The following is a 14,070-nucleotide window of genomic DNA, read 5'->3' as shown; positions in this document are numbered from 1 at the left end:
TCTCAACGCGGGCCCTACTTGGTGTTTCTCTCAATCACCTCAAGCATCTTCCACAATGCCTCGGATATGAATATAATCCACAAAACCAATGTAACCAATTATAATCCTGAATAATTGAACGCCCTTCGATTGAATTTATTGAATTTGTTCATATCAGTCGTCAATTAAACGGCTTTTAATTAAATTTGCTAACAAGGAACAACCTAAAATGTTTCATCTATTCTGAGTTTAGAACTGCTCTAGGGGGTTTAAATAATACAAATTTCCATTTGCACCCCTTATCTTTGCATCTAAAAAAATGGCAGCATGCAGAATTTTATAATTTTTCACAATTTGATAAAATAAAAAAGAACAAAATAAGTTTTTGCTAATTTTAATTTGCTAACTTTCGTTGAAAATATTGGTAGAAAAAAAAATATATATATATTAATCTCTATATAAATATAATACAAAACAGAGATGGTAATTTTACTTTTAATCTCTATTCTAACTTGCCTTACTGTAAAAAATACAGAATAAAAATGGCTCTTGTTCTTTAATTTAAAGTCGAGTAAATTTTTCTATAATGCGACTAATTATTATAATTTTTTAATTTTATTAAATTGTTGAGAATTATAAAATACTGTCATTTTTTAACGTACAGATAGAAGGTGAAAATGGAAATTTGTATTAATTATACCCCCTAGAACAATTCTATACTAATCTAAACTCAAAATCAATGAAACACAGGACTTTCTCTTATAAGTACATTTTCTGATTGAACAATTTTTGATCCTCTTTGCTCAAATCAATTGCCAATTGAACGATCTTTAATTGAATTCGTTGGAATCAATCGGCGATTAAACATTCTTCGATTTTCTTTCATTCTTGATTTTGCTCGAATCTATCGCCGCGATCAGTTGAACTGAAACGTTCAGGTTGATTATTGAGTCGAGAAAAATTTAATCTTTACGATATCTGGTATCTTTCGTACATTTTGCATCACGCATTTGACGGCTAAACGAGCTTCGCTCTCGATTGCAGGTCACAGGCGAACGAATCCTACTTCTACCTTTATCGCATCTCCTACATGTGGTACTGTCCATTGGGATTCCTCGTTGCCGTAGTCGCCGGATGGGCGGCCAGCTGGGCCGCGAAATGGATTTTCAAGGAAGATCCGGCCGAGATCGATCCTATTTTGCTGAGTCCGATCGTGGCGGGCCGAGTGCAGAAAAAACGGATGAAAATCGACGAAGAAGCTCGTCATCGTAAGAACGCGTGCTGAACATTCATCACTCGCGCATTTATCCGCGGAGCACGTGGAGCATCGAGGAGGGACACGACCACCGAGTGTCGCTGCAGCGTCCAGGATGTTTAACGCGAGTCTTAATGCGCGTGACGAGCGAAATCGAGCGAGCTTGATTGATCGCGCGACCGGCGATGGGACTGTTCGTTATTCGGAAATAATTATTCATTTCGCCCGAGGAGAGACTTCGTTCGAGCGGCGCGCGTATGGCCGATTCCGCCTCGCGCGAATCGAGCCTCTAATTTCGGTCTTCCTAGAATCGAGCCGATTTTCATACAACGTGAGTCGCGCGGCGGAATGCCAGCGCGACGTACAGACGTAAACACCACGGACCACGGGCGCGCTGTACACGTTTACCGAAACGTTCGCAAATCACGATGGAATGCCGTCGGACTGGTGTCCCCCGTCTATGTGCGTGTGTGCGTGTGTGTGCCGCGTGCGTGCGCGCGCGCGCGCGCCATACGGTGACATACAGAGCGAGCGCAAGCAACGACCCGCGTCATGCAGGTCTTATATATACGTAAGGAAATAACGCGCGCGCGTATACCGTAGCCGAAATAACCATCTTCGAAAATCCGCCTACGCGCGCGCGCGCGGCGAGCCGCTCTCCTCGGGATTCTCCCTCGGAATCTGTCCCGTTTCGTTCCGGTCGACGCGAGCTCCTTCACGTTTGACGTTTCGCCGTCAACGGTAAAATGCCCGAGGAGAGGAGGCACAGCGAAATTGGATTTTTTCGGTCAACTCCAGCCGACCTCGCACCGCCTGATGGAACGTCAAGTCGTGCACACAGAAAATATCATTCCACTGTACGCGGGAACACGCGTACAGCGTTACAAATGTCACTCGTCTCAAGTATCTCACTAGTTTGTACATTGAGATAAAAGTTCGGTACTTGTACACTGAGAAAAAAATTTGCTAAATTTCAAAAAACGTTTGCTTAGATAGTACTGTGAAAATATTTGTTTAGTAATTATTTTCTAAAATTAAAGAAACAAATTTATATTTAAAACTTCTTTATTTAATTTTTGAAAATAATTACTTAACTTAAACCAATATCTTCACAGTACTATTCAAACAAGTGTTTTTTGAAATTTAGTAAATTTTTTTCTCAGTGTAACCTGCAATCGAGAATGATGTTCGTCCAATGCGTGATGCAAAATGTACAGATAAAAGATACCATATATCGTAAAGATATCGATTAAATTTTGGTCACATGTAGAGAAATATTGTAAATATAGTGAAGAGAATTAATTTTTTATTAAATTCTACTATACTCTTCTATTAGTGGTAATAACTTTGTATACATCTTATTACAAGAAATATTGGCTAAGATAAAAAATAACTATAATTTTCGTTAGGTCAATTCATTGTTTTCCTTTCAGAGCATCCACAAATCTACCCCAACTACATCAAATTTTTTTCAAAATATATTCTGAACGAAAACTAAGTTTCGCATTTTAATCAAGAATATTAAATTAAAGCAAAAGTTTTGTTTGTTTTACTACATACTACCAATTTTTTTTTTGAAAAAATTTTATGTTTTTGCGAGAAGAATAAATTCTTCGTTTGAGTACATGAAAATCAACTTTTCTAACAGTAAAATGATATTTTCTTGTGTGCACCAAGAAAAATAATCACTTTACTTTTCTTTTTTTATGCAAAGGTTATCTTCAATAAAGAATATTTTCTTGATAACAATCTTAAAATATACTCATATCATAAATGAGAAAAGTTCATTATCATGTATTCGAAAGAAAAATTTATTCTCTCTTTACAAAGATATCATAAAATTTTATGAAAAAAAATTTGGCTCGAAACATGCAGAAAAATGGCTTAGTAATATTAGTTAAATCTTAGTGATTGATTCGAACTTAGTTGAAAAGCTGAAAATCTTTTGCTGTTGTTGCTAAGAGTTGACTATCACAAGCAAAATTGCATTCGCTGTAAAATATAAGTTTACTAGCTGAAATTAAAAGTGAATATTTGTTCGAATAGCTAAGAAAGTAGTAACTATTTCTAAATATCTTACGCGCGTGAATCTTGAGCATTCGACTTTGTAAGGATTTAATCTTACATAACTCCTCTCATCGCATTGCCTGCATTGATTAGTCAATTTTCCTTTCACTAATATCTCAATAACTGTCATGGCAGAGTTTGTACAAAATCGCAGGATTTTTCTATTTAATTTAACAAATTTTCTACCTGCGCACGAGTACCAATCCAGACATCCTGTATAATTTGTGGATATGTAAAACAACAAGTTTTCTCGAGTCAAAATTTTAGCTCTATCTGCGATCTGATCTTCCTAATGTTTATATATTCTGAAGTATCAGTACATGCTTAATACACATGGAAATTAAAGTACTTTCAAATAAACCTATTCAAAAGGTACACCGATTTCTTTCTAATTCGGCACAAATGTATAAGTACAGAAAATATTTAGGTCATATTTTTTTATTTTAACCCATTTTGAGTTTCACGGCATTTTATAGCTTTTTAATATTCTCACTCCTATTGTCAACAAGTACAATAAAAATGCATAAGAAATAAAATTGAATACAAGAATAGTTAAATAATTTTAACAAAAATCGGCGAAGCTGAGACACGAACCATTCTAAATTTCTTTAGCCGAGATTTCAACCGAAATATTTTAAATCTATGCTAAATTAGTCAAAAATGGTTCTCGGCCTCTTATAATATAAAAGTATAAATAAGTATAATATAAAATAATAAATAATAAGTATAATATAAAAATATAATACTATAAAAAATACGACCTAAATATTTTTTGTACTTGTACATTTGTGCCAAATTAGAAAGAAATTAGAGTGTACTTTTTGGGTAAGTTTACTTGTTAGTAGCTCTAATTAGCAATAAATTTCACAAAATACTTTTAGGTTCTAAAAATAATTTCTCAACAAAGTTAATAGGTTATAGTAAATAAAAAGAGGTTGATGTAAGTTTCAGAATATCAAAGTAAAGGTTAAATGGAGTATTAAGATGTTGAATATTGACAAAGTTTGGAGAGTATTGTATGTCTTTTCTCACAATCGTTTCGTTATATATTTCTTTTTCATTGGCGTTGGGAAAGTGCATACAGAATGTCTAAAACAATGAAAACCAATACTCGCGTAAGATAGAACAAAACAATTCTTCACCATTTTGCAGGTAACTACGATAATTATTCTTTACTTTAATCTGCAGTGAAAATATAAATCTCGTCACTGTTATAATAGATGACACGAAGAAGAAAGCCTGTGCAATTTGATCGCGAATAAAAAAAGTTACGCGTTTCTCGGCGTGTGTGTGCAGTGAGCCGGCCGTCTCACTGCGCGGGGCTAGTTGTCACAGGCGCGGTGTGCTTATATGACCAGTAGTACAATTCTTTAAACCCGTTGTTGCAGTTAACGATAATTTCGTTATCATTGCGCAGCTTTTTTGTACTGTAGAAAAGCTGTGCAACGATAACGAGATTGTCGTCAACTGCAATAACTAGTTACAGAATCGCACTACTGGGCTGTTTGCCCTACGCTACTTCAGTCAATCGCGACGCTTGAATTTCCCAAATAAGCAATGGAAAATCGGCAAAGACGCTTGCCAAAGAGGTTGCTTCTTTTTTCATGTCGTCACGTCGATTCACGGACGAGTTATAGCTGTTTAAAGATCCAGCATCGACAGTAGATTCGCACCCGGTTTCGCGCTTATGCGACGCTGGCGTCGGTTCTCGTTCCGGCACATATATTATGCTCTTTCTCTCTTTCTTTTTCAAAGTGAAGTGAACGACACGTAGTCGCAGCGATCACGTGACCGCAGTAACTGTCCTTATCTGAGCCACGAGGGAGTAGCTGCGAAACGCGGCTATTGTTTTCACTCGCGCGTCGTGCCCTGACCTACTCCACAGCGCGCTACAGTAGGGCCGGCCGCGATCGATACAAATGTCAATAACACCACTCGTGAATGTCGTAGCGTCTTGAAACAAAAATGGTTGGAAAGAAGAAATTACGAGGCTTCCAAGGCGCACGAAACCTCGCTCTTGTGAAATAAGGATCAAAAAATATAATCATGGAAGAACGAGAGACATCGATGGGTTAAAGTTTGGGTTAAAGTGAACATTAATCTGTGTTAGAGATCAATGGAAAACTTTGGTTTGGACTTATGATACGAAGTATCAGTTTTATAATTTTGGCAAGTATAAAGTTTTATTACTACAGTATGTAGTGATAGCAGCAAATATCTTTTGCTGTGGCGCCGAAGCTAATAAATTTAACTTCGGTGACAACGGTATTAGTTTGTTCCTATTTCAACGACCCATTCTAATTGTCACAGTTATATTTTAGCTCCTGCGGCTAATCAGTTTTCTGCGCGTAAGTGTGATGTAGTAACCAAGCTGAATTTTTGTTTTAATATTTATTAAAACAAAAATAATAACTTTTTTGTTTTAATAAATAATTTTTTTGCTTTTTACTGTAATAAATTTTTCTTAAATAAGTTTTAAAACAAATATTCGGTTTGCTATTTATTAAAAAAAAAAATTGTGTTTTATTATCTATTAAAACAAAAATATTTGTGTTGGGAAAGAAGATTCGACTCTAGAATCGTCTTTCGACGATTGAAAGAATCCGCGGAAGGAATGTAGAAGGAATGCATAGGTAAATTCGTAGAAGGAACGTAGAAATATAGTTCTCTCCAAGACGTGCCCCATGTTGTGGCACGATCCTTGCGGATTCTTTTTTTCTTACTTCTCTTCGTTTCTCCTCGCAGTATTCGCTGATAGGCATTCGGTGCGCGCTTGTAAATCGGTTCGGCACTTTCCGCAATAAACCGAGAAATTTCCGCTCGCGGACTATCGCTCGTAAAGAACCCATTCTATTTTTTTCCCAGCTTCTTTTCAGTCGCGTTTCCTTCATCTTTTATCGTGCGGCCGTCGTAAGTACGCATTTCCCGTGGATTAGAAACACGCTCATGTCGTGATCGACGAAGAAGGAGAGAAAGAGGGGGAGGAGGAGGAGGAGGAGAAGACGAAGAAGAGGAGAAAGAAGAAGAAGAAGAGGAAAGGCGCGTGCACTCGGACGAACAACGGGAATGAGAAAATAATGACGTCGTTCGCCGCCGCGAACGAAATGGCTACCGGTTTCGCGCGCCTCTCGTTGCGGGCAGGAATGCATCGCTCATTTTTATTGCTCGGTTTAAATTAAGATCGATCCACGCTGTAATCACGTTTGGCGATTATAGCGCGAGTCAATATGAAGTAAAAGTAACGTCGTGGTCGCGCGCGAGCGCGCTGGGGAGCAGCTACCGACGCGTTCTCTTCTCTCGGGTGTGTATATCGATGTATTCACGATTAAGGAGATGCCAAAGTGGATGCCAAAATGGGACTCGAAGAGTGTTGATAGCGTAAAGGCGATCGTCACCAACGCAATCGTACTATTTTTTACGTATTTCTTGTACACGGAAAAAGAAATATATGTTATTGTATCAATAGAAATCGTCAGAGTATAAATCTTCTTAATTCAACGGCAATACCATTGGGACTAACACATCATATATTATTTCGATGACTCAAGTATTAGTTTCAATGGCATTGCTGTTGATTCAAGAAGATTTACTCCAATTGTACGGCGATGTTGGCAATTTCTATTGATACAACAGCATTTTTCTCTCCTATATGTTTTTCTCTCCTTTATATGAATATATATGACATGCAGAATAGGAGTAGGTGTGAGGATGAGCATGAGTGAGGTAGATGGAAATGTAAATCAAGTCTCTTCCTGGCAATATAAGCTGAAGTAATAGCAGAAAAAAGTAATAGCAGGAAACATAATCACGTATATATAGAAATCTTTTTACAAACTTTTGGTATATTTTTGAGCTTCTACATTGAGGGAAAAATTATATTAAATTCAACATATATTTCTTTGATGGGTGCCATTAACATATTTATTTAAATCTACATACTCTTTATTTAAACCAAATATTATTTATTTAAATCAGGTAAACAATATTTTATTTAAATAAAAAGAATTTAGATTTAAGTAAATATGTTAATGGCACTCCCATCAAAGAAATATTTGTTGATTTTAAGATAATTCTTCCCTCAGTGTACATTCAATTGTAAAAATACAGGGAAATGTTTGAAATTCTTGTTAGCGTAACAAAAGCTTGCACGTAAAAGTTTTTGTATTAAGTATAAACATTTACGTCAACTAGAGATGTGAATTTAAAAATTTCCTGTCATTTCTGTCACATTTTTCAAGTATGGCATGCCCTTAACGCGACTCGCGCAACGTCCAAAGTGTCGATCGAAGGACAGCTCGTTACATGCTATAAAGAGTATGTAGATTTAAATAAATATGTTAATGGCATCCATCAAAGAAATATTTGTTGAATTTAATATAATGTTTCCCTCAATGTAGAAGCTCAAAAATATACCAAAAGTTTGTAAAAAGATTTCTATATATACGTGATTATGTTTCCTGCTATTACTTTTTTCTGCTATTACATGCATTCGATATAACCAGTTAGTTTAGTCTCAATTGCGAATCCTTTGGCCCAAAGTCGAAGTGTAACTCGAGGCGTTATATGCGATGTGTGCACGGAAAAAAAAGATTTGCTAATATATGGACAATTAAAACTATTAACTGCAGGAGCAAATTTTCTTGCTTCCATAGCAAAGTTATTTAGTTGTGATAGCTAAAAGATTGATTTCTAATATATATATATATATTAGACCAGCAGAAAATTTGCTGGGCCAGCAAATTATTTTTCTCTGTGTGCTAAAAGAGCAAAATTATTTTTCTCCGTGTAATAACGTGTTTGTATTTCCGCGTCGCGGTATGTACGTCGCGTCGTGACGCGTACGCGTATCCCCGGACGCCGCTCTTCAATTAAGATCGCGATCTGAGAAAGAGAGGAGAGATGAAAAATTCCATTCGAATCTCTGGCGACGTGCTCGCGCGGGCTCGCGGCCATCGCGGCGCAAGACGCGGCCGAGTATGATTGCGGATGTGACTCGCCTAACGTTCCCGGCAATTAAAGGAAATTACCGAGTTGCGGTATCGCATCGCCGCAACACGCGTTCACATTGTAATGCGGCGCATTCTTCGCCGCGAAACAAATCTTTCTCCCGTGGGTGCGATGCTGCCGCGAAGTGGAAACAACGGAACACACACTGAACAAACTCATTTAGTTGAGTCAATCAAAATTTGGTTAAAATAAGGTGGAACAAATGTTTTGGTTGTGAGAATCAATATTTAATATTTTGAACCAAAGGTTTGATTTTTTTAAACAAAAATGAAACAGGTTTAGTTTCAGAGAATCAAATCTTTGGTGGAAAGAAGGAAATTTTGGTCCTCACAACCGAAACATTTGTTCGGCTATTTTGAGCAAATTTTGGTTTACCCAACTAAATGAATTTTTCAGTGCACACAATGTGTACACACACACTATGGCCGGTATTCATTAGATTCATAGTCGGATCTAATCAAGGTTGTCTCAAATAATGTCTTAAGATGCTAATATGGCTCTGTGATTGATTGATATGATTGTAAGACAGTACTTAAGATCTTAAATACTTAACAGTATTTACTATACAATATTTAAGATCTTTAATATAAGAATCGACTGGCTATTCACGTAGGGTTAGGCGACAGTTTCCCGAAAAATGGAGGAGATAATGTTGGTATCAAGGAAAATCTCTGCACGATATAATTTAAAGATCTGTTCTTTGTAACTGCTGAACTAATGCAAAAGGTTAGAGTGAGAAAACGTGCCTCACTTCAATTTATTGCATCAGTTCAGCAGTGCAGTTACAAAGAACAGAATCTTTCAATTATATCGTATAGAGATTTTCCTTGATACCAACATTATTCTCTCCACTTTTCGGGAAACTGTCGCCTAACCCACGTACGCACACGACATACACACCACTTCGTGCTGTAATCTCTCAGACGTTCGAATCGAATATCGATCGGGGAAAAGAGAACTCACCTAGATTCTCCCGGCCCCTGAATCCTCCGCCTGCGACACTTCACGGATGCACCTGCAACACGCAAACAAACACCGATTGTAATCGATGAAAAAAACAGTTTAATAGTTCCCGCAATTGGAGAGAGAAGAAGACGCAATGGAGGCCAGACGAAAAACTCACTGAAATAATATCTCTATCACTGTGACCGAAAACATTCGTCCGAACGTTCAGCTGTATTAAAACACGGTTGACGTAACACTATTGGCTAAGTAGAAACCTGCTACAGGAATCTTTCTGTTCCTACAACCGAGTTTCTCATCTGGTTCATAGAAAATTCAGTTACACTACGGACTTGTTCAGTTACGGACTTGTTTTCTTCATGTAGCTAGCAATAATGTGTCGTAATCGTATAATTTTACGCGGAGAGAATATTATAGTTTTTCCCCTTCATATAATTCTTTCTAATTTTACTATATTTCTAGTACTTCTGAAAGAAAACAGAAACAAAAAATATTCATTCGGTGAGTACTAATAATATATTTACTTATACTAACATAAAGTATTTTTGAATAAAGAATATAAGTTTTCTTAAAATCTCTTAGCTTTTTATGAAAATAATGGTTTGTTCAATTAAGTAAAAGAATTTACATTTAAGCAAATATTATTAGTCACCAAATAAATATATGTGTTTTATTTTTTAGATGTTTCCTCTCAGAAAAAATCATTCTAGTGCTAAGAAAACTAATTACTCCGCTTACTTTCCTTTTTTATATAATGATTATCTTCAACAAACAATATTTTCTCGATAATAACCTTAAAATATGCATATCACAAATTTTAGAAAAGTTATCATTATCATATACTCTAAAAGAAGAATTTATTCTCTTTAAAAGAACATCAAACTTTATTAAAGAAAAAGTTAATTCGAATCTCTGCGATAAGCAAACCGGATTTTTGTTTCAATTTAATATTCTTGATCGATATACTAAACTCACTAGAATGTCTTTTGAATAAATATGATGAACTCATTGTGAATTCGCGGAACTATAAACTTATGAAATACTTAAAACATGTATCATTTACCCGAATGCAACAAATATTTTTCTATGTATAGAAAAGTGATTTATATAAATATATATAGGACTTAAAAAGTAATAATTAGGAAAAAACACAAAAAATGACGCCACGCTATTCTTCGTGCTGCAAGTACCACGCTCGGATTTTAGGTAAGAACTGTGTTGTTTGCAATCACCAAAGTGACAAACAATAGCATTTTTAAGAACAAAAAATAAAAAATAACACTTTTACGAATTTTTTCAACGTAAAGTGATGGCTTACTTATCATTTATCTGAATGATTGGGACACGTTTAAAAAAGTGTGTCTACCAAACGTCAAGGCACACTTGTGATACCCATCGTATTTACGCATTTCTCTTTTACGTCGCGAGACAATCGCAGTTTTTGCAAAACGACTGGAGAAAAAAAGAGAATTGTAGTTTGCCTTTTATAAATCCGACGGCGCGCTGATGGCTGTGCTCAAATAAGTCGCGCTAATTTCATTAGCGATAAATCCGAGAGAGCGCGTCGGGCGCATCAGCGGGTTTTGCGAAAGCGAGGAGAGCGAAGAGGAGAGCGAGAGACGGGCGTTTCTCGAGCAAGTATTTCAGGTTAATTTTACCGAGCCCTAAGGAGCGCATGCGAAGGACCGGCGAAGGATAACGCTAGCGGGGCTCATCGGTTGGACGCTGCTCGAAGCGGACGAAGGACGCCCGCATTCCACGCCGCAACCTGGTATAATACGAAGAATCGGCCGTACAGAAGGAGGAAGCGAGAGAGAAAATGAGACGAGAGGAACGGGGGGAAGGCAGTGTGAGAGAGAAGGGGAAGGAGTAAACGAGAGCGATGTAAAAGAAACGAGATAGAAAGCGAGAGAGGAGGAGTCGAAGAAGATGGAGCTCAAAGTGAGAAAAGGAGAGCGAGCAAGGGCGAGAGGAGAGAAGAGGGAGAAAAAGACAGAGAGAGAGAGAGAAAATCTCTGGGAGGTAGAAGCGGAGAAGAAGGTGGGGAAGGATTCGAGAGGAAGAAAAAGGAAGGCGAAACTGGAAGCAGCTGCGCGGGGAGTCGTCCGTATCGTTCTCTTCCTCTTCTCCTCGTCTGCTTTTTCCTCGCTCTAATCATCCAACGTCTCCCTTTACCTTCCTCTCTTCAGCTTACAGTTTCTCCGACCTTTCCTCTGCGTCCTCCATATCCCTTCTTCTTCTCCTTCTTCTAGATTTCTCCGTCTTTTCATTCCTCTCTCCCTCCCCCCTCTCTCGCTCTCTCTCTCTCTCTCCTCTGCTTCTTGACCGCGTGCCGCGTGCATGCATTCGACGGAAGTAAACCGATGCGCGCACGTTACTCTGCATGTATATTGCAAAAGTACACACATATACGATATATATGTGTATGTGTGTGTGTGTGTGTGTGTGTGTGTGTGTGTGTACACACACATATATAATGATTGCTACGATTTTTGTGGACAAAAAGATTTTGCGAAGATGCCTGTCAAATTAAGATTTGTATTGTCGTTCTCTCTCAGTTGAAAGCGAATAATACAATCGCGATCTACCGGCATGACATTGGGATCAAAGTACATTGTAGCACGTACAAGATTCGTCGTTTTGTCAAACACATTGTTACAAGTAAAAAGTAGCCATAGTTCAAGAAGAAGTCGGTTGTTCCGCGGCACCTGCGTTCTTTTTTTATTTAAGAAAGTATTCTGGTTTGAAAGGTCATAAAAAAAACGTATTTTTCTGGAATTTTTTTATAAGAATACGAAAAAAATGAATAATATAAAACTTTGCATATTCTTTTAATCTTATTTTAAGAATATATTTTTATTGTCTAATGACAATACAGTAACAGAAACGTTCTTCTTTTATATGTCATTCTGATCACTAGAAGCTTGCGAAAGAAAAAACGTATATAAATAATGTATACAAAAGAGTACTTTTGTCTTTAGACAATAAAAATATACTTTTTAGATAAGGCTTAAAGAATATGCAAAATTTGATGTTATTTGGTTTATTTCGTTTTTCTACAATACATTTTGGAAAAGTACCTTTTTTGCAACCTTTCAACTCAGAATCCTTTAACACGTTCGTTATCAATGTCACATACACTGCAAAAAAATACTTCAATTTATTTGTGGAATATAAAATTTATTCACAGGAATAAACTTTATATCAAATAAATTTTCAAGTGTTTTTCTTCTCAGTATATGTGACACAACGATCTCTCACTAGAAATTAATGTCGTATGTGACGACAAACGTTCTTTTATCTATGTTATCCAACATTAATTATCTGTTTTACATAATTGTAAAAAAATATAAAGTGGGTTGTGGGAAGGATTCTTTGTAGATTCTTCTAGGTATCTATAAAGCTAGAGTTCTCTATATAGATCGTGGTAGGAGCGAACGTGGCAAGATATAAAAGAATGCGGCCAAGGGTGATCTAGATTTTTGGCCGTAAAGTGAAGCCATTTTGATCTTAAAATAAAATTGATGGTACGTAGATTACAAAAGTGCCAAAATATTCGAACGTCGAATTCCAGAAATATGGTCCATTGAAAATTCCAAATAGCACCATGCTTTCGCGAGAGGAAAGTGCAGTTCCTTCCAAATTAAATCGATCTGTATTATTCATCAACATAATAAAGTTCAAAAAGATATAAAGGTGTTTGGCGCGGCTACAGTTTAATGCACTGGCACCATCTTGTGAAAGTGGAATTTTCAATGGACAATATCTCTGGAATATGAGGTTCCACTTTGGCACCTGTGTATTTGTAATCTACGCACCATAAACTTTATTTTAAACCCAAAATGGTTTCAAAACTTCTTGGCCATAAATCTGGCCTATAGGCACTTGGTCGCACTCTATGCTGAGGTCTGTCGAGAGACACTTTGTGCATGTGCAATAGCAGACAGATCGATCATTGTCCTCCTTCTTTTTGTCGAGTTTAAGAATGTATCCGTTCTGTCCAATGGGGGGAGGAGAGTGGAAAATAAATTCTCCTGGACTGGACAAGAGGGATATGTTCCTGAACTGGTGGAAAAAAGGCGTCTATCTATCCGCGACTTTACACACGCGTACGTAACAAACGTGCTCCGGCTCGCTTGTCAGTGCGTAACTGGGATTCCACCTTTCGTGAGGGTTGCCAGCAGCTGCGACCACTCGCATCAGAGTAGGTTATCGTCGTCGGTGGCTTTCACCGCGACGCGTAAGCAATGACAAGGAAAACGGAGGCGATCGTGCGGCGTGCGAATTCCACGTGTCGGAAGATGCATGCTCGTTCCGCTCACGGAGAGCTCACAAGTGGGGAATTTCCAAGGCTCTCTGTGAGCCAAAAAGCACGATTCCATTGTGTCGACTTCTTTTTCTCGCCTAAGTCAGGCTGCGAAACAGGGCGGGCCCGGGATAGGGTAGGGCCATGCGCTTCGTATTTTCGTAGCTGTCCGGCTAAGCGGAGGAATCCCCTGATGGGATTATAATGCGAATATAATGGCGAGCTCCCGAGCTACGCATCCAGTGCGAGCCCACTCGTTCGGTTTCGCCTCTACCGGCTCTCCTCGCGCGACGAGAGAGCTTAACCTGCATCGTCCAATCTGCTCACCAAAGCCCGAACCAATCTCTAAACCGGGACCAACGTGGGTCCAGAAGAGCGAAACGATGATGAGTTCTAGATGATCGCCTCGACGCGCGTCCTTCTCGTCAGAGCCCGCTCCGGGCTGGGGAGTGTCGCGATCTCGACTCTCCTTTTCTACTCTCCCAAAGGCGAT

The 14,070-nt window shown here is 37.9% G+C and overlaps 2 protein-coding genes across 5 annotated transcripts in view; one reads left to right on the top strand and one right to left on the bottom strand.

The window, feature by feature from the left end:
• LOC116844295 (putative sodium-dependent multivitamin transporter) overlaps positions 1-2,003 on the top strand; it is an 11,116-nt gene extending 9,113 nt beyond the window's left edge. Inside the window, exon 8 of the mRNA XM_032815664.1 lies at positions 1,024-2,003. Within this exon, the coding sequence (XP_032671555.1) occupies positions 1,024-1,264 (241 nt within the window). The 3' untranslated portion in view covers positions 1,265-2,003. The remainder of the gene's footprint in view (positions 1-1,023) is intronic.
• LOC116844293 (protein expanded) overlaps positions 1-14,070 on the bottom strand; it is a 92,129-nt gene that overhangs the window by 48,642 nt on the left and 29,417 nt on the right. For 3 of the 4 annotated variants that reach the window (XM_032815649.1, XM_032815654.1, XM_032815648.1), the window contains exon 2: positions 9,272-9,323. The gene's annotated coding sequence lies outside the window, so the exon portion shown is untranslated. Of the gene's footprint in view, positions 1-9,271; positions 9,324-11,446; positions 12,139-14,070 lie in introns of those variants that run through there. The other variant, XM_032815650.1, reaches the window with a different exon arrangement.

Source organism: Odontomachus brunneus, unplaced genomic scaffold, assembly GCF_010583005.1.
Source record: "Odontomachus brunneus isolate Ranch 3 - 2012 unplaced genomic scaffold, Obru_v1 Obru_scaffold_040, whole genome shotgun sequence".
Taxonomy (NCBI): Eukaryota; Metazoa; Arthropoda; class Insecta; order Hymenoptera; family Formicidae; genus Odontomachus; species Odontomachus brunneus.
The sequence above is the reverse complement of the archived record's forward strand: the minus strand, read 5'-3'. Positions and strand labels throughout refer to the sequence as shown.